The sequence below is a fragment of the Salvelinus namaycush genome, chromosome 11 (assembly GCF_016432855.1).
Source record: "Salvelinus namaycush isolate Seneca chromosome 11, SaNama_1.0, whole genome shotgun sequence".
NCBI lineage: Eukaryota > Metazoa > Chordata > Actinopteri > Salmoniformes > Salmonidae > Salvelinus > Salvelinus namaycush.
In genome coordinates, this window is record NC_052317.1 from 18,496,012 (window position 1) to 18,521,999 (window position 25,988).

At 41.4% G+C, this 25,988-nt stretch overlaps 2 protein-coding genes across 3 annotated transcripts in view; one reads left to right on the plus strand and one right to left on the minus strand.

Annotated features, from left to right (window-relative positions):
• Window positions 1-1,787: 1,787 nt before the first annotated feature.
• On the minus strand, window positions 1,788-3,431 carry LOC120055537 (transmembrane protein 53-like). Its single transcript, XM_039003403.1, has 3 exons — window positions 3,273-3,431; window positions 2,925-3,028; window positions 1,788-2,814 (listed from the first exon to the last, which is right to left on the minus strand). The coding sequence occupies exons 1-3, from the start codon at window positions 3,325-3,327 to the stop codon at window positions 2,119-2,121; spliced, it is 855 nt and encodes a 284-aa protein (XP_038859331.1). The 5' UTR covers window positions 3,328-3,431; the 3' UTR covers window positions 1,788-2,118.
• Window positions 3,432-4,181: 750 nt separating this feature from the next.
• LOC120055880 (dual specificity testis-specific protein kinase 2-like) overlaps window positions 4,182-25,988 on the plus strand; it is a 37,172-nt gene continuing 15,365 nt past the window's right edge. Inside the window, exons 1-3 of one of the 2 annotated variants that reach the window (XM_039003912.1) lie at window positions 4,182-4,429; window positions 13,071-13,375; window positions 23,963-24,084. In XM_039003912.1, the coding sequence (XP_038859840.1) occupies window positions 13,154-13,375; window positions 23,963-24,084 (344 nt within the window). In that variant the 5' untranslated portion in view covers window positions 4,182-4,429; window positions 13,071-13,153. Of the gene's footprint in view, window positions 4,430-4,479; window positions 4,721-13,070; window positions 13,376-23,962; window positions 24,085-25,988 lie in introns of those variants that run through there. The other variant, XM_039003913.1, reaches the window with a different exon arrangement.

Consider the following 25,988-nt stretch of genomic DNA (forward strand, 5'->3'; position numbering starts at 1 on the left):
TTGGCGAAGCCAATTTCTGATCGAGATTATTGAAGTAAGCATATTGTTAGCTTAGCACAATTACTGGAAGTCTCCCACAGTAGCCATCTCCTCTCAAAAACATGGAAATAGACATTCTAACTACTCCAAAGCTGGGTGGGGTGGTTAGTCATTTATAGTCTTACAAGGCTATACATAGTAATCTAGATTGTATATATTTGTTTATTTTACTGATAATCATAAGAAACAAGATTTTATCCAATTTGTCATTCATTGTGCCATTGGCATATAGACATCACAACATTGTATCTGTTTCATTATGGCGTCTGTAAGCGCACCATTGAGACAGATGCAACGTTGCAATCTGCTGGCTACTGTACCAGGAGACTTCCAACAATTGTGCTAAGCTAATGATATGCTAACTCAAATAATCTCCAAACTGCACGCAGAGAAATAAAAATGGTATTCATGAGTTAATTTGACTCTGGGTAAGTAGAAAAACAACCTAAATCTCGCAGAATCCCAAATAGTGTTATTTGACGTGTGTCTTTTTTGACACGCAAAAGACACAAACGGCGTTCCATGAATTTGCTAGCTAACACAAGCTGACTCCTGACCTTCTGCTTCAAAAAGTCCCGCGGTTGATGACGTTTCCCATTTCAACCAATCTATTGTCTCTATTTAAAAAACAAATTTTAGTGTCAACTTAACCCCATTAGCATCAGCTGATTGATGCTAGAGACAAAACCATTTGAACCAAAATACTTAATCAAAGATTTTAGATTTCATTAGAATAAATCCCTCCATAAGGCAGACATATTCAGGTCATACAAGCTAAAGAAAATAAACATCCACAAAGAAGATAAAGAACACAGACCACACACACTCCTTTTCGTGTTTGTGTATTTGGCACATCCTTGCTATTAGGGGACAGTGTGTATCTGAGTCTGTATTGTCACAACGTAGGCCAATAGTTTATCCACAAATCACCTCAGTAATTCATTTTTTCCTGTCTTTTATAATATTGCTATTCAGACTTTCATTAATTGGGCACACCATCCAAATGGTTATTCATGTTTGCTCTTCATCTCTTAAAGTCAGGGAGGCAGTTAGGTTTAAATCAGATCAGCAGGAAGAGTCTGCATCTCTGGAAAACATTCCCAAAACAACCATTTGGCAATGTGAGCCATGCAGCCACCCAACTAACAAAAATAATCTAGTATGTACTCCAATAAGCTTTGTTCATCTGTGTCTGCAGATGTGTAAACTTTTCCCTTCTCCTTTGAGTGGATATAAATTATGTATGAAGTGCCAGGGTGAGCTTTCTGTGGAGACAAATGCCCATGACTCTCTCCAAAATGTCAAATTTGACATTCAGAATCATTCAATAATCATCTCTACCTGACCAACTTAGAGCACTGCTCTTCAAACTATCACTGATGTCTGGCGAGGCAAAGGCTGAGTTTAGACAAGGCCAAAGGTAGCCATGCACAATCTGCAGTGCTAGGTTGAGTGGAAGGGGTCCTTCCCCAATCGCAGCATCATACAGATCGTCACATCAGAAAGAATATTTTTTTAAATGACCTTTTGTGTGATGAAATATTTACAGTATAGTCAATAAGAATGCTGAACTGCTTTACTACAACTGTGAAATGTTATTGAATTGTAATCATGTGTTCAACCCTATAATTTCACAAGAAACCTAATTCATGTAATGGCCATTGCTAACTGTAATAGTTAATCTTCCAGAGTAATCTAAGGTTCCGCATTTTCAAACAAGTAGACCAAAAGAAATGCAAATGTTGACATAACGCTTCTTTAATTTATAGAAGGCACAATAGTTAAACACGTGTTTAGTAAGTACATACATTCTTAGTCAATCACATTCTTTTGAAATATCAACCACTGGATTAAAGATTCACAAATAGTACCAATCAAAATTCACAGCACTGGCACTTTGGTTATCACCTGTCTAATTTTGCTTAATTGTCTTCAACTCTTAAAACTTAAGCGTTTGAAATAAGATGTTCAGTGGAGGTGCAGATTTCCAAGTACAGATTTATACATGTGTAACATTACAGTAGAATCACAAAAACATAAGTGCCATAGACTTTTGAGAAACATTAAAGTAGTGTGCTTTCAATGCTGGATCAAGTGTCGCTTTTTTATTTGCGCTGTTGAATCCTTCATGCAGTTGGTCAGGAAATCCAGGCATCTCTTGGAGTACTCCTCTGGAAAGTCACGGAAATGGCTCACGTGGGCAGGGGTTTTGAAGTCATAACTTTCTACAGACACCCCTTTCTCCTTTAGCGTCTTGACCATGAGCTCAACATCACTGTACCGAATCACTCGATCAGCTCTGGAGTACAGGTACAGCTGGGGCCAGGTAGGAGGGCGCTCCCGGATGGCATCATAGTGGTTCTTGTGGATGTACTTGGTTATGGGGTACAGAACCACCCTAAGCAGGAAAACAGTTACAGCAAACAGTGCCAAGAGCACACACCTCAACATCACATTGATTTTGGGTCCCAGAGTGGCTGTAAGAGCCCGTAATGCCCCCCTCACATTTCCACTGCCTGGGGCACTGTCCACCACAGTCCCAACTATACATAGGGTACTGAACTGTTTATGACTGTGCAAGAGCTCAACAATGTAGCGGTACAGCATGAATCCCCCGTTGCTGAACACGTGGAAAAATATAGGGCTGTTTTCCACCTCGTAATCATAGAGTATCTCAAGTAGTTTGTGGGCAGTGTTACTCAGCTCCTTGTAGCCAAATGATTCAGAGACGAATACTGTCTTCAAGGGCGCAGTATAGCAAATAGTGACACAACCCTGGAACAAAGAGAGGGGGAAAGGTAAGTCACACATGAATAATGAAGTAGAATAATAATTTATTGAAATGACAGGAGACATTTACCACCACAATAATATTTTACGCCAACCTGTTCGTTATAAATGGAGCTGTACTTGGCAAGATGTTTGTCTCTGCAACCAGCCCATCCCAGCAGTATGACAACTGGTTCCTTTGTTCCGTGCCAGTGTCTTTCTAAAAGGAGAGAAAAACAAATCAGTTATCTGTTAAGTAAACTAACTGCATAACCAGGAAAACAAATTTAGCTAGCTAGCAAGCAGTCTTTGAGTCAGTCCAATTCAGCTATAATTGAATTATAGACAAACCTGCTAGTGCCCACGTTAGCGTTGTCTAAATAGCTCATGGGTCTGTCTGACAGCTAACGTTAGCTAGATTAGTGTTGTTAGCTAGCCTAAGCAAGGCTAGATAAAGTGCTCACCCGAGATCAATGCATCTGGAAATACAATGTTATAGTCCATGCCATCATCTTCCATTCTGTAGCCGATTATATTACAGATAGAACAATGAGCCCTTTTGCTATACGATTCATTTGGCTGATGCGCTGAACCTCAACGTTTTCGCAGGTTCGCTAGTCGCTACGGAAGTCAAGATTTGTTCGTTCATTGTTTCTGATTGGTTCGTTTTCCCTTCACTATACATTCAGTTCCATGTTCCTCCACGAGATGACGGCCAATGTCCATATTTGAGTTTTCAAGCTACAGTAGAAAACGAATCGAATATTTCACTCAGAATAACATGGGAGTTATTTGACAACATTATGCAATCTGTGGAATAACACTTTTGTAATTTATTTCGTTTGAACAAAATATATTTAGAGGTGTACCCTGTACCATATTATGTGATGAGTGTTGTGGTAGTGTGAAATGTGAAATAACTGTAGACTATTAGAGTCCATGCATAGTAGAGGGAAATTATTATTCACAGCTGGTGAAATTATTATATACGTTCAAACTACCATCAACATTCGAGTTAACACAGTCAAATATTGTACATTACACACATCCCAACAAAAACATTAGTGTGTCGCATTCTTGTCCCTGAATGGAAGCCTCAGCTGTCAATCTGGACGTGAAAAAGGGGATCGCAGTTTAGTGGGAGTGTTAAAGGCGGTACATGGTCAATCTGCTGTCTGCATTGACCGTGCAGCGTTACGGTGATATGGCCATTCATACTTCTTGCGCTTCGCAGAGCAGCGCAGAGCTGTTGTGAAGGAAGTTGTCAAGAAAGTGAGTTTATATTTATACAGGACCTCCCGTCTTCACCTACCGTCAACCAATCATGTCAATGCGGAGCCCTCCACATTGTTAAAAAATCTAAGAGGCGCACAGCGATGCGGCACAGAGCTCAATATGTGCCTCTGCGTGTCTCTGGGTGCTCCGCAAAATTGCGTCACACCATCCATATGGCCTCCGACCACATTTTCGGATCAAGCATAAATTGGCTCTTAGGGGAGCCAGTCAACACTGCGTAGCAGAGCTGTCAAACGACTGAGATGTCTTTAACCACTGCGATTGTGTTTTAATGAGAAAACAAATGCCACATAAGGTGTACTGCGAGTTCACATTTCGATTTGAGGTAAGCTATAATAAGTGTAGTTAGAGTAACTTCTCGTTTGTTAGCAAAGTGGAGTGGCTACCGTTAACTAGCTTCTCCTCATCTCTTGTTGACAAACTAAACTAACGTTAGCGAGACCAGCTAACTACAAGCAAGTTAGCCAGCTTGCCGCTACTAGCTCGTGCATGGTGAGTAGACCGACTAGCCTGCAAACTATTGCAATGAGATGGAAGTAACTGAGTTTAGCTTGTCATTTCATCAAGTTGTTGTTGAAGAGTCCAACATCTCATCATCTTCATGACAAACGACAAGGTAAGAACTCTGGTTAGCTCTGCCAGCATGCGAAGTTTGCTAGCTAGGTAACGTTAACGTTAGCGGATGAAGCCTGCCACTCAGTATGTGTCCGTTTAGTAACTAACGTTAACGTGAGCTAGTTGGCCAGCTAGCTTAGCAGGCTAAAATAAGCTAACTAACGTTTTCACGGAAAGTGAAACGCGTGGGGTAAACAGACCAACATTTGTTGCAAGTAGTAGCTAGCTACCAGTAACAACAAAGTTACTTAATTAAATTGTTTCAACATTGTAGCTATTGCAGTAACTCCTTGTTTATAATGGAGTATTGCACTGAACTAATCAAACGGCAAGTGTTCAGATAATACTGGCCAGGTATTTGATTAGCGTATTGTATCCGAGCTCATATTGTAGGTTATAAAAAGCTGTTATCAGAAGAAACTGTTCCCTCCCCTATGAACAAGACTGGGTCATTATTTAAAATCTCAGGAATGTCAGGTATGCTGTTGCTGCCTCGGATACCCATCCTTTACAACTGACTGGGCTCTGATAGCGATAATAAAATGTGAATAGAATCCATTGACTATTTCACAACAGAATAGAAACCTAAATAAATGTTCTACCCTCAAACACTCTCTGATCATCCCTCTTTTTCATGGGGATTCTTGATCTTGCGTTTCATCATAACCAGATGACCCTCCAGTTGGCGATTTAACAATAAACATATTTTATTGTAGCACATTTGAACAGCTGGATAGAGCACAAATACTTGGTGTCAGGCGACCACAGGAATGTCCAGGGCTTGACATTCAGGTAAAGATGCCAATGGCACACCGGACAAGTGCCAACCGAAAACTACTGGCCCAAATAAAATTTACAAAAGACTGTCCCAGGTCAGGATCTGTCAGGGAAGCAAATGATGCGGGCATAATTTCAATTGCAGGTTATTTTCTTTCATTTGGGCTGAGCAAGCATACACATTCAAGGTCTTTCAAATACTTTTTCATGCACTTAATTGTCATTTTCATGGAACTACATTTTATATCTAATTGTTGTAATAGCCAATATAAAAAAACATCTGCATTAACACTTAGAGAATAATGCCTGTTTTACCGCAACAGACTAGCGCAACATCCGAAACAAATGAAAGCTGCTGCATCTCTCAAACATTTATCAGAAATTAAATCGCAGAATAATTATTTTGAGCAGTAGAACATCTAAATCAGCTACCATAACTTCAAGGGCTTTAAGGACCAAATATCCTTGAGGAAATGTCAAGTTAGGCTATTCCATGATGAGTGAATTGCGCATAGCAAATATTCAACCATCAACTAAGACTGAACTTTTTATAGCTGGTTTGCATACCCATTCTTGATTATTGCCTTAGCATTTACTAGTATATATCATAACTTGGAACATCTTTCCTACCGCTATTGGTGTCCTATCGAGTTGCTACAATCTCAAATTAGGCTATATTTGTGCGGCGCCCGTGTGATAAATCATCGACATGACGAACTAACAGCTTCAGGAATGAATCTTTTTTTTTACCAGTTTATGTAGCCTAGATTTTTATTTTATTTTTTAATAGCATTATTACAATATTTTGTCCAAGCAGGCCACTGACAGGGATGAGCAACTGGCCAGGAGGGTTTTCAAAACCTCCCGGGCAAGTCAAGCCCTGATGTCCCATGGGCATTTCCATTGAAAAGGACCCATGAGTGCAAACGTGACGTTCATCGGACCATATATCAAATTGGGTGTCAAATGGAAGCTTAGTCTATATTTCTGGGAAATGAAGGCTTTGATTTCTGGATTAACAGATGAAAGAATCTACCAGAAAGAGTCTGAAAAGGTATTCATCAAAACACAATGTTGACATAGTCCCTGCCAACTAATATCAACATTTCCAATACATTCGCAAAGTATTCAGACCCCTTCCCCTTTTCTGCATTTTATTACATTACAGCCTTACTGTAAAATGAATAAAAAATATAATACTAATCAATCTACACACAATACCCCAAAATGACAAAGCGAAAACAGGGTTTTAGAAATGTTTATCTTATTTAAATAAGTATTCAGACCCTTTGATATGAGACTCGAAATTGAGCTCAGGCCCATCCTGTTTCCATTGATAATCATTGAGATGTTTCTACAACTTGATTGGAGTCCACCTGTGGTAAATTCAATTGATTGGACGTGCTTTGGAATGACACACACTTGTCTATATAAGGTCCAAGCCATGAGGTCAAAGGAAAAGTCCGTAAAGCTCCAAGACAGGATTGTTTCGAGGTACAGATCTGGGGAAGGGTACCAAAACATTTCTGCAGCATTTGAAGGTCCCCAAGAACACAGTGGTCTCCATCATTCTTAAATGGAAGAAGTTTGGAACCACCAAGACTCTTCCTAGAGCTTGCCGCCTGACCAAGCTGAGCAATCGGGGGAGAGGTGACCAACAACCTGATTGTCACTCTGACAGAGCTCTAGAGTTCCTCTGTGGAGATGGGTGAACTTTCCAGAAGGACAACCATCTCTGCAGCAGTACGCCAATCAGTCATTTATGGTAGAGTGGCTGGACAGAAGCCACTCCTCAGTAAAAGGCACATTACAGCCCACTTGGATCTCTGGTCTGATGAAACCAAGATTGAACTATTTGGCCTGAATGCCAAGCGTCATGTCTGGAGACAACCTGGCACTATCCTTACCGTGAAGCATGGTGGTGGCAGCATCCTGCTATGGGCATGTTTTTCAGCGGCATGGACTGGGAGACTAGTCAGGATCGAGGGAAAGATGAACTGAGCAAAGTACAGAGAGATCCTTGAAGAAAACCTGTTCAGGACCTCAGATTGGGGCAAAGGTTCTCCTTCCAACGGGACAATGACCCTAAGCACAAAGCCAAGACAACGCACAAGTGGGTTGAGGACAAGTCTCAATGTCTTTGTGGCCAGACTTGAACCTGATCGAACATCTCTGGAGAGACATGAAAATAGCTGTGCAGTGAGGCTCCCCATCCAACCTGACAGAGCTTGAGAAAATCTGCAGAGAAGAATGTGAGAAACTCCCCAAATACAGGTGTGCCAAGCTTGTCGCGTCATACCCAAGAAAACTGTAATCGCTGCCAAAGGTGCTTCAACAAAGTACTGAGTAAAGGCTCTGAATACTTATGTAAATGTGATATTAGTGTCTTGTTTTTTTTACAAATGTGCAAAAAATTCTAAACCTGTTTTTGCTTTGTCATTATAGGGTATTGTGTGTAGATTGAGGATGTTTTAAAAAAATGTTTTGAATGAAGCTGTAACGTAACAAAATGTGGAAGAAGTTGAGGGGTCTGAATAGGAGAAACTGTTTACCTTCTGTAAGTTAAGAAAATATATATATATTGTCTTGTGCCTTATAATTCCATTACCAAAAGCACACACATCTTTAAGATCTTTAATAATTTCTCTCCCTGATGTGGAGGGAGGATAATAAATGTTCACAGAAGTAATAAGTAATGGTAGACCTGACAATTTAGTTATAGTGATTTTACTGATATCAATTTTGTTTATAAATTAAGTGATTTTAAAACAAATTGGTAACAGAATTACCAAAACATCAGTAACGGAATTACTGCAACTGAATTGGCTACAATGGGAAATCAGTCACAAACCACAGTTGGGTCACCTGCTACTGTCCTCCCTTCCACTGGCATACTGTGATGTTCAGCTCATTACTGTTTTCTTTGTCTTTCTATTGTCTGGTGGTCAAACTAAGATTCACTGCACACAGTCGGAGTCTGGACAACCCCTCCCTCTACCTCTCTCTTTCCAGTTAATGTCAACTCTCACAGCTCTTACTGACACCTACCCATGAGCCCCCTCTCTTTCCATGTACTGTAACCAGCATCCTCACCCACTGAGAACCGGACGTCCATGGATGTTAAAATGTAGTTGAAATTTGTTCGGTCCACCCTGGCCTTGACGTTAGCGTCCACAGACGGACCGGACTGGACCAAATCTGAACCTATTATAGAAGTATGTTTGGATAGCACAGTAGAGTACAGTCAGTAAAGCAGAGTACAGTACAATGCAGTAGTAGAGTACAGTATATTGTACTGAAATATACTGTACTGACCTCTGCTTTGCTGTATTGTACTGCACTGTACTCTACTGTGATGTCCAAACTTGTGAAACATGAGGAGAATGACATTCATATCCATAATTATGCTTATCTGTGTAGTATAGATCAGGTAAACATGATGTAATTCTGTTACCGGGTGTAAATCCACTTCACTTACTGTAGTTCAATAACCAAAATATATATATATTTTTTTAAACTCAAGGTGCCATGTCATAGCTGGCATCCCATTCTTTCTGCAGACGTACACTACATGGCCAAAAGTATGTGGACACCTGCTTGTCGATTATCTCATTCCAAAATCATGGGTTTTAATATGGAGTTGGTCCCCCCCCCTTTTGCTACTATTACAGCCTCCACTCTTCTGGGAAGGATTTCCACTAGATGTTGGAACATTGCATTGTGGACTTGCTTCCATTAAGCCACAAGCATTAGTGAGGTCAGGCACTGATGTTGGGTGATTAGGTCTGGCTCACAGTTGGTGTACCAATTCATCCTGAAGGTGTTTGATGGTTTTGAGGTCAGGGCTTTGTGCGACGTGTGGTTGAAATAGCCGAATCCACTCATTTGAATGGGGTGTCCATATACTTTTGGTGATGTAGCGTATTTTAATCTTAATTCGTAGCAAATGTAAGCGTTTTTGGAAAATGTGGTTGCGTAAAAGCAATAGGGTCCAGCTGCGACCTCGTTTCTCAGGGCAGTCATCCACAGGGTCTCTATGCTTCCACCTACTGATATGTCATCGCTCAGTGCATCTCAAGAAAAGTGGGGGTGTCGAATGGAACCATATAAGGAGAACTGGGGTTTTCAAAAAGTCTTAACAGCAGGAGCGCTGGAATTCCATAATTACTAGAACCACCATGACTTGATATTTCAATGATTGTTATTTCAAATATTCAATAATAACTTACATTTTTTTAAATTATTTAAGGTAGCTAACGTTAGCTAACATTTACAATATACTTAACCTTACATACATTGCTACCGGTAGGTAACGTTCAAAGACACAGCTCACAGTGAGTGAATAGACAAAAAATGTTTTGCTTAACTGAAATTTCTTACTGTCAACTCTGCAGGCCATGACTGACATCCAATAACCCAAACAATGTCTTGAGTGGTACCTTTCAAAACCCTCACTTCTCCATATGATTCCTTTCGACTCCCCCATTTTCCTGAGAGATGCATTGAGCGATGACATCTCAGTAGGTGACATCATAGAGACCCTGAGTGATGACTGCTCAGAGGTTGCAGCTGCACCCTTCTCAATAAAAGGGAGGTGTTACTGTAATGTTGTTACCAAAGTTTGTATCTGCAAAGTTCTAGTGTTATCACGATACCAGTCTTGCGATAATAAATGCCATTTAGCAGACACTTTCATCCAATCATGCGTGCATACATGTTACATATGGGTGGTCCCGGGAATCAAACCCACTATCCTGTCGTTACAAGCGCCATGCTCCACCAACTGAGTTACAAAGGACCACTGCGATACCAGATTTTCCGCTTCGTGTTTTGCTTCCTTCCTTCCTAGTATTGTGATACTGGTATTGTGACCACACTACACCGTTCATCCACAAAATTAGGTTTTGTGTATATTTCTTTCAGTGGACATCATTATATAGTCCTTGTGCATGGAGTTGTATGATTTGTTAACCTTTGAAATTAATGGGGTTTTTTTGGCATACATTTTAAATTGAAAAACTGATTCAAAGTTTAAATCTGTTACCGTGGAATTGCCCCATCTGTAATTTTGTCATTAGTGCCCCACTGTAAAATTCCTCTACTTCCTCCAGTTCATTATCATTGAGACTGATTTATCACTTTGGAAAAATGCATTCTGTCCACACAAGCCTACAGTGCCTTCACAAAGTATTCATACCCCTTGACTTATTCCACAATGTGTTACAGCTTGAATTCAAAATGGATTCAATTGAGAAAAGAAAATCTCACCCATCTACACTCAATACCCCATAATGACAAAGTGAAAATGTCTTTAGACATTTTTGCAAATGTATTGAAAATTAAATACAGAAATCTAATTTACATAAGTATTCACACCCCTGAATCAATTCTTTGTAGAAGCACCTTTTGGCAGCGATTACAACTGTTAGTCTTTCTGGGTAAGTCTCTAAGACCTTTCCACACCTGGATTGTGCATAATTTGCCTTATTCTGAACAGGATTCCTTCTTTTCACTCCGTCAATTAGGTAAGTATTGTGGAGTAACTACAACGTTGTTGATCCATCCTGTTTTCTCCTTTCACAGCCACTGAACTCTGTAACTGTTACATCATTGGCCTCATGGTAAAATCCCTGAGCGGTTTCCTTCCTCTCTGGCAACTGCATTAGCAAGGACGCCTGTGTCTTTGTAGTGACTGGGTGTTTTTGATACACCATCCAAAGTGTAATTAATGACTTCCCCATGCTCAAAGGGATATTCAATGTCAGGTTTTTTTTTTTTACCCATCTACCAATAGGTGCCCTTCTTTGCGAGGCATTGGAAAATCTCCTTGGTCTTTGTGGTTGAATCTGTGTTTTGAAATTCACTGCTCGACTGAGGGACCTCACAGATAGATAATTGTATGTGGGGTACAGAGATGAGGTAGTCATTCAAAAATCATGTTATACACTTATGTGACTTGTTATGCACATTTTTACTCCTGAACTTATTTAGGCTTACCATAACAAAGGGGTTGAATACTTATTGACTCAAGACATTTCAGATTTTCATTTTACTTTTTTTTCTCTCAAAAAAACAAAACAATTCCGCTTTGACATTATGGGGTATTGTGTATAGGCCAGTGACAAATCTAAATGTCATCCATTTCAAATTCAAGCTGTAACAACACAGCAAAATGTGCAAAAAGTCCAGGGGTGTGGATACGTTCTGAAGGCACTGTAGTTGTTTTCTCACCAGCTACAAAATGTAGGTTGCTGCTGAGATGCTAGGGAGGGAGTGAGGGAAGTAAGGGTTCAGACTGGAGAAGTCATGAATTCAGTATCTGCATTATTGCTGTGGGAGGATGGATATGACACTTAAGTGTTTCTGCTTTGAATGAAGGGACATTTTATAATTTTAGTGACATTTATGACTTGTTCTTGTGAACCCAGACGACTAGGCCTAGCAGCAATTGAAATGAAAAACAGCCCTCATATGTTATACATTCGTTCTGCTTCTGAAAAGCAGATTTACTAAAATAGCAACTTTAAACATTCTTGGCAGACCGAGTCTGATCATTGTCATACACTTGCAAAATGGCAAAAAATGCCTTTAGTAATGGAGGAGGATAACATCCTTTTAAGGGTACGGCTGTAGCAGCAAAAATATCCCAGAACTAGTCCAGTAACTTTGGATGATTTGATTTCAGTTGTTTTCATTTGGGATTGGATGGGGGATGGGAATCACACAAGGTTGAATTAAGAATAGCATTCTTCTCCCACAGTTTTTAATAGCTTCTCTCTAGTCTAACTCAAAAGGAAAGGGGAGGACAGCAGAATAATCCAGAGACATCGCCTACTTACAACCAGTCCATCGAGTAAGCTCAATAGACCTGTGCATGCTGGGGAAATCGGGGGTCCTTAACAAATGCTGGATGCTTCAAAGTACTAGTGCCATGTGAAAGGTCATCCTCGCCCTCACTCAGTCATCATTTAAATCAAAGGACTGCTTCCTATGGTCATTACTATGGGGTTATTATGTCTCCTTGTGTTCCTGTACATGCTCCCTTGTTCGTTTTGGATCCCAGTCTTGGACTTAGGCTTTATCTTGGCTTAATCTCATATAATTGGACAATCCATCCCTATTAGAGCCATTATTTGTAGGCTTGTCAGACCAGAGGCGGGTTAGGACCCCTGTCATGTGTGTCTAAGTAGATTGATCTTGTGTGAAGTAATGCTTTTGTCTTAGTATTTGAAAAAAGTTGGAGGAAATGTCAGAGGAATGTAATAAAATAGATGAGGCTTATTATCCCCCTCATGATAACACAACTGTGTTCTGTTTAAATGAACAGAATAGGGATTAAAAAAACACACACTGATTTATTATACTTCAGGGGTGCATAAAACGCCATATTTTCCATACAGATACTAGCTGAAACATCAGTGTTTTCTGGCTTGTTATTTGTGTTCTGTGAACCATAAGCTTGTACTGTACATTCTAAACTACAGGAAAGTACAAATGTTATTAGCTGGCACCAAAACACACAATTTTTTCAGTCTGCCTGCTGAGAATGGATTTTGGTGTTTCCTTCCTCTTAGGGCTGTAAAGGGTTGCCAAGCAGTTATCGAAAATGTGAAACCTTCATGGAGAAGTCCCCCACAGAGTTACCAGTGAAGAGACAATGATGGATCGGAACAAGCGCAACTCCATTGCCGGCTTCCCCTCCATGAGGCCAGACCGTCTTGATGACCTGGATGGTGGAGGGGAGTGGGCCCCGTCTCAGCTGGGAAGAGTGTGCCCCTCGTCGTACCGCGCCCTCATCAGTGCCTTCTCCTGCCTGACGCGCCTTGATGACTTCATCTGCGAGTGGATTGGCTCCGGCTTCTTCTCAGAGGTCTACAAGGTGGGTTTATGTTATGATTGACCTGAAATGCAAGAGTTTTATGGTAGGTAGGTGGTACTGGTAGGTAAATAGATTGTGTGAGGACTTTTTTATTTATTTCACCTTTATCAAACCAGGTAGGCAAGTTGAGAACAAGTTCTAATTTACAATTGCGACCTGGCCAAGATAAAGCAAAGCAGTTCAACACACAACAGTTACACATGGAGTAAAACAAACATACAGTCAATAATACAGTAGAAAAATAAGTCTATATACAATGTGAGCAAATGAGGTGAGATAAGGGAGGTAAAGGCAAACAAAAAGGCCATGGTGGTGAAGTAAATACAATATAGCAAGTAAAACACTGGAATGGTAGATTTGCAGTGGAAGAATGTGCAAAGTAGAGATAGAAATAATGGGGTGCAAAATAAATAAATACAGTAGGGGGGAGGTAGTTTGGGCTAAATTATAGATGGGCTATGTGCAGTAATCTGTGAGCTGCTCTGACAGCTGGTGCTTAAAGCTAGTGAGGGAGATAAGTGTTTCCAGTTTCAGAGATTTTCGTAGTTAGTTCCAGTCATTGGCAGCAGAGAACTGGAAGGAGGGGCGGCCAAAGGAGGAATTCGCTTTGGGTGTGACCAGAGAGATATACCTGCTGGAGCGCGTGCTACAGGTGGGTGCTGCGAGCTGGTGACCAGCGAGCTGAGATAAGGGGGGACTTTACCTAGCAGGGTCTTGTAGATGACCTGGAGCCAGTGGGTTTGGCGACGAGTATGAAGCGAGGGCCAGCCAATGAGAGCGTACAGGTCGCAGTGGTGGGTAGTATATGGGGCTTTGGTGACTAAACGGATGGCACTGTGATAGACTGCATCCAATTTCTTGAGTAGGGTATTGGAGGCTATTTTGTAAATGACATCGAAGTCGAGGACCGGTAGGATGGTCAGTTTTACAAGGGTATGTTTGGCAGCATGAGTGAAGGATGCTTTGTTGCGAAATAGGAAGCCAATTCTAGATTTAACTTTGGATTGGAGATGTTTTATGTGAGTCTGGAAGGAGAGTTTACAGTCTAACCAGACACCTAGGTATTTGTAGTTGTCCACATATTGTAAGTCAGAACCGTCCAGAGTAGTGATGTTGGACGGGCGGGCAGGTGCAGGCAGCGATCGGTTGAAGAGCATGCATTTAGTTTTACTTGTATTTAAGAGCAATTGGAGGCCACGGAAGGAGAGCTGTATGGCATTAAAGCTCGTCTGGAGGGTTGTTAACAGTGTCCAAAGAAGGGCCAGAAGTATACAGAATGGTGTCGTCTGCGTAGAGGTGGATCAGAGACTCACCAGCAGCAAGAGCGACATCATTGATGTATACAGAGAAGAGTCGGTCCAAGAATTGAACCCTGTGGCACCCCCATAGAGACTGCCAGAGGCCCGGACAACAGGCCCTCCGATTTGACACACTGAACTCGATCAGAGAAGTAGTTGGTGAACCAGGCGAGGCAATCATTTGAGAAACCAAGGCTATTGAGTCTGCCGATGTGGTGATTGACAGAGTCGAAAGCCTTGGCCAGGTCAATGAATACGGCTGCAGAGTATTGTTTCTTATCGATATCGTTTAGGACCTTGAGCGTGGCTGAGGTGCACCCATGACCAGCTCTGAAACCAGATTGCATAGCGGAGAAGGTTTGGTGGGTTTCTAGCTTCCCTGAAAAGTTGCATATCACGGGGGCTGTTCGATGCTAATGCAGAACGTCATAGGATGTTTTTGTGTTGGTTAAGGGCAGTTAGGTCTGGAGAGAACCAAGGGCTATATCTGTTCCTGGTTCTAAATTTCTTGAATGGGGCATGCTTATTTAAGATGATGAGGAAGGCATAAAAAAATAATAATAACCAGGCATCCTCTACTGACAGGACGAGATCAATATCCTTCCAGGATACCCCGGCCAGGTTGATTAGAAAGGCCTGCTCGCTGAAGTGTTTCAGGGAGCGTTTGACAGTGATGAGTGGAGGTCGTTTGACCGCTGACCCATTACGGATGCAGGCAGTGAGGCAGTGATCGCTGAGATCTTGGTTGAAAACAGCAGAGGTGTATTTAGAGGGCAAGTTGGTTAAGATGATATCTATGAGGGTGCCTGTGTTTACGGCTTTGGGGTGGTACCTGGTAGGTTCATTGATAATTTGTGACATTGAGGGCATCAAGCTTAGATTGTAGGATGGCTGGGGTGTTAAGCATGTTCCAGTTTAGGTCGCCTAGCAGCACGAGCTCTGAAGATAGATGGGGGGCAATCAGTTCACATATGGTGTCCAGAGCACAGCTGGGGGCAGAGGGTGGTCTATAGCAGGCGGCAACGGTGAGAGACGTTGTTAGAGGTGGATTTTTAAAAGTAGAGGTTCAATTTGCTTGGGTACAGACCTGGATAGTAGGACAGAACTCTGCAGGCTATCTTTGCAGTAGACTGCAACACCACCTCCTTTGGCCATTCTATCTTGTCTGAAAATTTTGTAGTTAGGAATGGAGATTTCAGAAATCGGTGGTCTTTGGTGAAATTTGGTGGTCTTCCTAAGCCAGGATTCAGACACGGCTAGAACATCCGGGTTGGCATAGTGTGCTAAAGCAGTGAATAAAACAAACTTAGGGAGGAGGCTTCTAATGTTAACATGCATGAAACCAAGGCTATTACGGTTACAGAAGTCATCAAAAGAGAGCGCCTGGGGAATAGGAGTGGAGCTAGGCACTGCAGGGCCTGGATTCACCTCCACATCACCAGAGGAACAGAGGAGGAGTAGGATAAGGGTACGGCTAAAAGCTATGAGAATTGGTCGTCTAGAACGTCCGGAACCGAGAGTAAAAGGAGGTTTCTGGGGGTGATAAAATAGCTTCAAGGTATAATGTACAGACAAAGGTATGGTAGGATGTGAATATAGTGGAGGTTAACCTAGGTATTGAGTGATGATGAGAGAGATATTGTCTCTAGAAACATCATTGAAACCAGGTGATGTCATCGCATGTGTTGGTGGTGGAACTGAAAGGTTGGATAAGGTATAATGAGCAGGGCTAGAGGCTCTACAGTGAAATAAGCCAATAAACACTAACCAGAACAGCAATGGACAAGGCATATTAACGTTAAGGAGAGGCATGCTTAGTCGAGTGATCATAAGGGTCCAGTGAGTAGTGAGGTTGGTTGGGGTAACGGCGATTCAGACAGCTAGCCGGGCCAGCGGTAGCAAGCTAGCATAGGATGGAGGTCTGTTTTTAGCCACCTTGTGCGTTTCCGACGGTAGATTAGTGGGGTTCCGTGTGGTAGAGGGGAATCAATCCAGTTGGCAAAATAGATATAGTTATAGTGACCCAAGAAAAATTGTCCGATAGACCTATTCAGATAGCAGCCGATAAGACAGCTAACGATTAGCGGGCCGCAGATGGGCGTTCAGGTAACGTCGCGATGGAGGGGCCAGTTGGATAACTCCCTCGGGCAGATGACGTCGGTAGTCCAGTCGTGAAGGCCCGGTGGGGCTCCGCATCGGCAGTAAAACGGGTCCGGATAGGTGATTGTAGCCCAGGAGTGGCTGATGGAACTCTTCAGCTGGCTAGCTCTGGAATAATTGATGTTTGCTCCGGGATCGACGTAAGCCAATAGTCACACGGATAGCAGCTAGCTAGCTGCGAGATCCAGGTGTAAATGTCCAGAGCTTGCGGTTGAAATCTGGGGATATGGAGAGAAAAATAGGTCCGGTATGTTCTTGTCTGAGTCGCGTTGTACAAAACTGGCGATAGCTTTTCGAGCAAAGGATAGCTGATGACCACAAACCGTGGTTAGCTGAATACTAACGTTAGCCAGTAAACTGGCTAGCTTCTGGGTAGCTTCTATTGTGGATTTCAAATTTGAGGTAAATAAAAATAATTTAGGCTAGGCTAGCAGAAAAGCTATGGTATGTCATCACCAGGATTACTTAAACATATAATCTCACACCCTGAGCTGTGTCTCAGCCCTCATTCTATTATTAAACCTCAGTGTGTGTGGTGCAGAATACAGTTAGCTAATACATTGAGCGAGTGACAAGGAGACAGCAACCAACCAAGACGACTTTTTTATTTTTTTTATTTAACCTTTATTTAACTAGGCAAGTCAGTTAAGAACAAATTATTTTTTACAATGACAGCCTAGGAACAGTGGGTTAACGGTCTTGTTCAGGGGCAGAACGACAGATTTTTACCTTGTCGGCTTGGGGATTCGATCTAGCAACCTTTCGGTTACTGGCCAACGCTCTAACCACTAGGCTACCTGCCGCCCCTATCGCTATAGTAGACTACTAGCTACCATAGTAGACTAATAGCTACCATAGCTAGGTTGTTTATCATCAAATATGATTACGTAGTACCTGTCTTGACTGCATCAAACTTGGAGAAGCTATCTAATGGTAGCTAGCTAGGCTAATTGAGGCTGCAGAGCATTTTTTTAAATGTTTTTTTTAAAATTGCAAGCACATTCTCATCCTACAGTTACAAATACCAAGTCTGTTCAGAATATTAAGTTGTACTCTGCCTGTTGGCGCTTAGTCGTTGTAGCCTATCGTTCTCCTTTAACTTTTAATTCTGTCGTTTTAATTCTGTCACTTCCATTGATTAGATACTTTCGGTCATGTAGTGTATGTGGACACCTGTTCGTCGAACATCTCATTCCAAAAGTATGGGTATTAATATGGAGTTGGTCCCCCCCTTTGCTGCTATAACAGCCTCCACTCTTCTGGGAAGGATTTCCACTAGATGTTGGAACATTGCTGCGGGGACTTGCTTCCATTCAGCCACGAGCATTAGTGAGGTCGGGCATTGATGTTGGGTGATTAAGTTTCCACTTCACAATAACAGCACTTAGTTGGCCGGGGCAGCTCTAGCATGGTATAAATTTGACAAATGAACTTGTTGGAAAGGTGACATCCTATGACTGTACCACGTTGAAAGTCACTAAGCTCTTTAGTAAGGCCATTCTACTGCCAATGTTTGTCTATGGAGATTGCATGACTCTGTGCTTGATTCTTATACACCTGATAGCAACGGTGTACGGAAATAGCCGAATCCATTAATTTGAAGCGTTGTCCACGTGTGTGTGTGTGTGTGTATTTATACATACACACTCACTCACTCGCTACCGTTCAAAAGTTTGTGGTCACTTAGAAATGTCCTTGTTTTTGAAAGGAAAGCACATTTTGTTTTTGTCCATTTTTAAAATAACATCAAATTGATCAGAAATACAGTGTAGACATTGTTAGTGTTGTAAATGACCATTGTAGCTGAAAACGGCTGATTTAAAAAATAAAAAAAACATTTATGGAATATCTACATAGACGTACAGAGCCCCATTATCAGTAACCATCACTCCTGTGTTCCAATGGCACGTTGTGTTAGCTAATCCAAGTTTATAATTTTAACATGCAAATTGATCATTAGAAAACCCTTTTGCAGTTATGTTAGCACAGGTGAAAACTGTTGTGCTGATTTAAAGAAGCAATAAAACTGGCCTTTAGACTAGTTGAGTATCTGGAGCATCAAATCCAATTTTATTGGTCACATGCGCCGAATACAACCGGTGTAGACCTTACAGTGAAATGCTTACTCATGTGCCCCTAACCGACAGTGCAGTTTCAAAAAATAAGAATAAGAGAAATGAAGCTGGCAGCTTCATTAAATAGTACCCGCAAATCACCAGTCTCAACGTCAACAGTGAAGAGGCGACTCCGGAATGCTGGGCTTCTAGGCAGAGTTCCTCTGTTCAGTGTCTGTGTTCTTTTGCCCGTATTTATCTTTTATTTTTATTGGCCAGTCTGAGATATTGCTTTTTCTTTGCAACTCTGCCTAGAAGGCCAGCATCCCAGAATTGCCTCTTCAATGTTGACGTTGAGACTGGTGTTTTGCGGGTACTATTTAATGAAGCTGCCAGTTGAGGACTTGAGAGGCGTCTCTTTCTCAAACTAGACACTTATGTACTTGTCATCTTGCTCAGTTGTGCACTGGGGCCTCCCACTCCTCTTTCTATTCTGGTTAGAGCCAGCTTGCACTGTTCTGTGAAGGGAGTAGTACACAGTGTTGTATGAGATCTTCAGTTTCTTGCCAATTTCTTGCATGGAATAGCCTTCATTTCTCAGAACAAGAATAGACTGATGAGTTTCAGAAGAAAGGGCTTTGTTTCTGGCCATTTTGAGTCTGTAATCGAACCCGCTGATGCTCCAGATACTCAACTAGTCTGAAGAAGGCCAGTTTTTATTGCTTCTTTAATTAGGACAACAGTTTTTAGCTGTGCTAACATAATTGCAAAAGGGTTTTCTGATTAATTAGCCTTTTTAAAATGATTAACTTGGATTAGCTAACACAACGTGCCATTGGACTACAGGAGTGATGGTTGCTGATAATGGGCCTATGTAGATATTCCACAAAAAATCTGCCATTTCCAGCTACAATAGTCATTTACAACATTAACAATGTCTACGCTGTATTTCTGATCAATTTGATGTTATTTTAATAGACAAATGTGCTTTCTTTCAAAAACAAGGACATTTCTAAGTGATCCCAAACTTTTGATCGGTAGTGTAACATACATACATACAGTACCAGTAAAAGGTTTGGACACAGCTACTCATTCAAAGGTTTTTCTTTACTTTTAACTATTTTCTATATTGGAGAATAATAGTGAAGACATCACAACTATGAAATAACACATGGAATATATTTTAGATTCCTCAAAGTAGCCACCTTTTGCGTTGATGACAGCTTTGCACATTCTTGTCATTCTTGAAGGAGTTCCCACATATGCTGAGCACTTGTTGGCTGCTTTTCCTTCACTCTGCGGTCCAACTCATCCTAAGCCATCTCAATTGGGTTGAGGTCGGGTGATTGTGGAGGCCAGGTCATCTAAAGCAGCACTCCATCACTCTCTGTGGTCAAGTAGCCCTTACATATCCTGGAGGTGTGTTGGGTCATTGTCCTGTTGAGAAACAAATGATAGTCCCACTAAGCGCAAACCAGATGGGATGGCTTATCGCTGCAGAATGCTGTGGTAGCCATGCTGGTTAAGTGTAGCTTGAATTCTAAATAAATCACTGACAATGTCACCAGCAAAGCACCCCCACACCATCACATCTCCTCCTCTATGCTTCACGGTGGGAACAACACATGCGGAGATCATCCGTTCACCTACTCTGCATCTCACAAAGACACAGTAGTTGGAACCAAAAATCTAAAATTTGGACTCATCAGACCAAAGGACAGATTTCCACTGGTCGAATGTCCATTGCTCATGTTTCTTGGCCCAAGCAAGTCTCGTCTTATTGGTGTCCTTTAGTATTGGTTTCTTTGCAGCAATTTGACCATGAAGGGCTGATTCACATAGTCTCCTCCTCTGAGCAGTTGATGTTGAGATGTCTGTTACTTGAACTCTGAAGAATTTATTTGGGCTGCAATCTGAGGTGCAGTTAACTCTAATGAACTTATCCTCTGCAGCAGAGGTAATTCTGGGTCTTTCCTGTGGTAGTCCTCATGAGAGCCAGTTTCATCAGACCTTGATGGTTATTGCGACTGCACTTTAAGAAACTTTCAAAGTTCTTGACATGTTCTGTATTGACTGACCTTCATGTCTTAAAATAATGATTGACTGTTGTTGCCATAATATGGACTTGGTCTTTTCCCAAATAGGACTGTCTTCTGTATACCTTGTCACAACACAACTGATTGGCTCAAACGCATTAAAGAAATTCCACAAATTAACTTTTAACAAGACACACCTGTTAATTGAAATGCATTCCAGGTGACTGAAGCTGGTTGAGAGGATGCCAAGAGTGTGCAAAGCTGTCAAGGCAAAGGGTGGCTACTTTGAGGAATCTCAAAGATATTTTGATTTTACACTTTTCTTTTGGTTACTATGTGATTTAAATGAGTTTTTTCCTATTTTTGATGTCTTCATTATTATTCTCCAATGTAGAAAATAGTAAAAATATAGAGAAACCCTGGAATGAGTAGGTGTCCAAACATTTGTCTGGTTGTGTGTGTGCATGCATATCGCTTTTGAAACGCACAGTGGCTCTGACTGTAGCCTATTGTCGCTTTGATGACTTATGATTGGACAACAAGCTACACGCGCCACTCTCCACTTTCATGAAAATCAAGAGCAGCAGCATAAATGATCCAATTTCTTCCTCGCGCGCGCACAGCAGTCGCTTTCTGATATGTACAGGCCCTTCCGGATAAGTCAGTTAAAATGACACATACCCGTAACAATCAGATCCAACCCAAACCCATGACATTATTTAGAATTCAGGATTGGGTCTCAGGTATTCGGGTACAGGTGGATCCGTGAACACCTCTAGCACACAGATACTGTGGCCGCTCCTTATTACATTGATCTAGGCTATTCTCTCACAATCGACTGATTTGGGACGTGCGAAAAGCCCTTTATTTCCACGTCGCTCTGGTTGCGACATGAAAATAAAGAAGGGCTGAAGCGGTTTATGATGGCGACTAGACGTTAGGCTACAATGGCTGTCTAAGTGCTATATCGTCCATTACAGTAACACCCTGACAGGGTTGGTACTTCAATAGATATGGCTGTTGGGGTTAGATGTCCTCAAAATGTCAGTAAAGGAGTTGAACATGTTAGCTACGTTCACTTTTAGTGTAACCCACATTGTAATTTCCTCCAACCAGCGTCAGCGCTCATGAAAGTTACTTTTACTTTCAATGATGGACTTTCAATTAGTTATAGGCTATAGACTTCAGCTTCACCTACTGAAAAGTCGGAGTCAGGGCATTCTATATTGATGTTGTCACAACCACCACTAATGTCAGCACTTTCTATCTCATGCCTCTATCTTAGTCATACTATTTCCTTTCCATCTGTATGTATGAGTCATACATACTGATGGACTGGAAATAGAATTCCGATTTAGTTCTTAGCTCAAACAGGAAACTAGCCTAATTACAGAAAGGAATAGAAGTGTTGCTATGTCTGGAGCTGTGATGCACAGTAATCTAATGGCGGCTTCAGAGCATGGCCACAGTGGTCTGTCTTAGAACTACTCAATCACTGCTCATTGGATTCAAAGGGTTAATGCAAAGGACCCAGTGCTGACTTGGTGGGGGAAGGGCAGCGTGTAGGGTCCTGCCCCAGGCTGCCTGAGGGGATGTCATCACACCATGTATTTTAGGGAGGGAATGCCCATCCAACCTGAATATGACTGGGGCCTTCTGCCTTTACAAATAGTCCTTGTTGAACAAACCTTAAGAAAAAGCTTCCTTTATTCACACACACATGCTCAACCATGTTTTAAAAGGTGCTGTTTAATCCTTGGGGCCATGATATTGTTATATTGCAGCTGTTTCCTCTCAAGTCAAAATGATGACTTCAGCTTTATTAGTACAACAATATTTACCCTCATTGCTTCTCACTTGCAATATTTACTCTCGTTGCCTCAGACTTGCTTCTCTAAATGCTTAACGGACACAAATGTTTCCTGTGTAATGAGAGTTCCATATTTGTCTAAGCAAGGGGACAATGGATCTACATTAAATAAAAATAAAAAATGGAATTATCTGTTTGTCTTCGACTGTGTGTCCTGTCTACAGGGCTAGGTATTGAAGAGGCTAGCTGGATTGATGGAACAGATTGGAGGTGCAGGGTCTTGCTGGGGCAACATTATGGGTCTTTGTTTGAGCCAGGCTGCGCTCTCTCTCCTGGTGGGCAGAGTGGGGGAGGTGGTCTAGAGGAGGCCATCTGCTGTCTGCTCCTCTCCTACAGGGAAGACTAGCTGCACCTTTGTACTAGAACTTCAAGCGTGGCTAAAGAAGCACTACGAACTGGATACTCATCCAAGTGCTATATAAGTCTAGATTGGTCTGCTTCCCTTTTCTGTACCTCAAACTTCCTTTTTATCTCCACTCTCCAACAAATGTAAACTAGCTATATAACCAGATATGCATTGTATCTGTTACTGTACTCGCAGACCGACCTGAGTTGAGACTTAGTATCTTCTTATTCACTGGTTTCAGTGTCTTAATATTTCATCTGGAGGAAGTGAGCAGTAGCAGATACAGCTTATTTTTCTCACCCTGACTCATAACTTCCTGTGGTTGTTATGGCTTTGAGGAAGCAAATCATTCTGATTGTTGGGAAATATTTTTATGTTTGTATTGTTGTAGTTAGAAAAGTATTCTGCCTTCTCTGCCAAAGAAAAGGGTTACATTTTAGGTAGTTGTGATATGTAACCTAGGTGTTAGCCTATCACAACATTCATATTCTTGGCCTCGGCTCAGTATTCTTTCTAGTGCACCAATGTGTGGATCAAAGCCAGCCACTCATCTTTGATCACATTGGAGTTAATGCTGCAAGGAAGGCCAGTGACTGACCTAATTCACAGGAGAAATAGACTAGGTTTACTTCCCGTTGTTCTGGATGTGGAATGACATTCGTTTTGCTGCAGAAATAGAGAACCGTTCTTCATGATCTTGGAATAATGATAATGTTTAGAGAAAAGTGTCCCTATGATAAGGGAATATTGATAAGGGAATGGTAGTGTTAAAGAGAAGCATTCAGATAATGCCTAAATGACCGGATTGTTGTGTTCGTTGCAGGTACGCCACAGAGTGTCGGGCCAGGTGATGGCTCTGAAGATGAACAAACTGAGCAGTAACCGAGCCAACATGCTGAGAGAAGTCCAACTGATGAACAGACTGTCCCATCCCAATATCCTCAGGTGACCTACAGGAAACAAAACACCAGTCTTCCACTACATTTTGGACAGTTGATTTTTTTTGGCACGCCACCATCCTCAATATTTTGTATAGTTTGAATATCAATCTGTCCTTTGGAGAAACATAGAAATAAAATGCCTTCTGCGATATTATACAATTCTTTTTAATTCTTGGTCAGTTACTGATTTAAATTATCCCAGCTTTTTAATAACATAATATCAAGGGGCTATTCAAAAAATGGGTACAATACAGGGCTAGAAAAGTTCCGTTATGGTGCCATATTCAGAAATGGCGTCATTTTCTGACTGACTAATAGCCTAATCCCTTTTTTTTCTAGAAAGTGACTCAGTATCAGTCATTTGTGAATCCTTCATCTTTGAAAGATACTTTGATCTGTAGCTTTCTGTCAAAATGATATTAGCCTCCCCTTTGTAATGGAATCAGTGGGGTAATAAATAATATTATAAACTGGGTGGTTCGAGCCCTGAATGCTGATTGGCTGAAAGCCGGGGTATATCAGAACGTATACCACAGGTATGACAAAACATTTATTTTTACTGTTCTAATTATGTTTGTAATCACTTATGACAGCAATAAGGCACCTCGGGTTTGTGGTATATGGCCAATATTCCACGATTTAAGGGCTGTATCCAGGCACTCCGTGTTGCGTCGTACATAAGAACAGGCCTTAGCTGTGGTATATTGGCCATATACCACACCCCCTCATGCCTTATTGCTTAAAAATATGCCTTTTAGCAGACTCTTTTATCCCAAGCGAATTACAGTAATGCGTGCATACATTTTACGTATGGGGTGTGACCTTGATCTCCGCTGTTCCACAGTATTTAACAATGGATTTTCTGGAACAACATCCTGAGTTTGAATTTCATTGACATGAATTCCCTTATGAGGAACAACCTTTCCCTTTTCACTTTCTTCTCACCAAAGCCGTTTATTTTCGTATTAAGTTGGGAGCCTGCAAAATGGGCACACATACATATTTGACCAAACCCATCACGATAGAACAAATAGTTTTGGATTTATTATTGTATGACAATGTTTTATGTTGTCATGGACAATAATATGGAACAATCTGAATTTCCTATCCTCAAATGGATTAGGCTGACCGGGGCTTTGCATGATACACTACAGAGCTCACTGCTGTAGGTGGCGGGTAGGAAAGAGATGGTCGGTGTGTGCTGTGTTACAATCACAGCTTTGTGGCAGTTAGTTCTGTGGTGGTTGGCTGAGAAGAGAATTCTGAGGGGTTCTTTGTCTGAGAAACCCTTCGAAGAACCCACAAAGTTCTGTCTCGCGTTTATTGGGTCATAACTCAGGTGCGCCAACACTCGCTGTGCGTACAGCCTGGCTCGTGTGTTAGGATATTCATACAGCCAGTTTGTCATTTACAAAAACAGACTGCCTTGACTGTGACTCCTGCCTGTTAAGATTTGGAAGCAGTGGCTCAAAAAAAAGAGGGAGAAAAAGAGATGGAATGTGGGTCAAGAGAGTGAGCCTTGTTTCCCCCTAGAAAATGACTTTCTTGTTTGCACCGCTCTTGTTGGGTCTTTTCTTCCAGTGCAGAAGTATTTAACCACCAAGAGCTTTGTCATTTTGCTCTCGAAAGGACTATGCTGTCGTCCTTGGGCCAGATAATTACTTTTTTTGCGCTACATATAGACCCACTCAAATCTTAAACTCTAGACCCCATAGCTTAGTTTTGTCATGTCAACATGAGATGAGCATAACAGGAGATCCATAAATATGCATCCACCACATGTCTCTCATGGTATTTTCTGGTAAATATACTGAACAAAAATATAAACGGAACAATTTCAATGATGTTACTGAGTTATAGTTTAAGGAAATTAGTCAATTTTAAATAAATTCATTAGGCCCTAATATA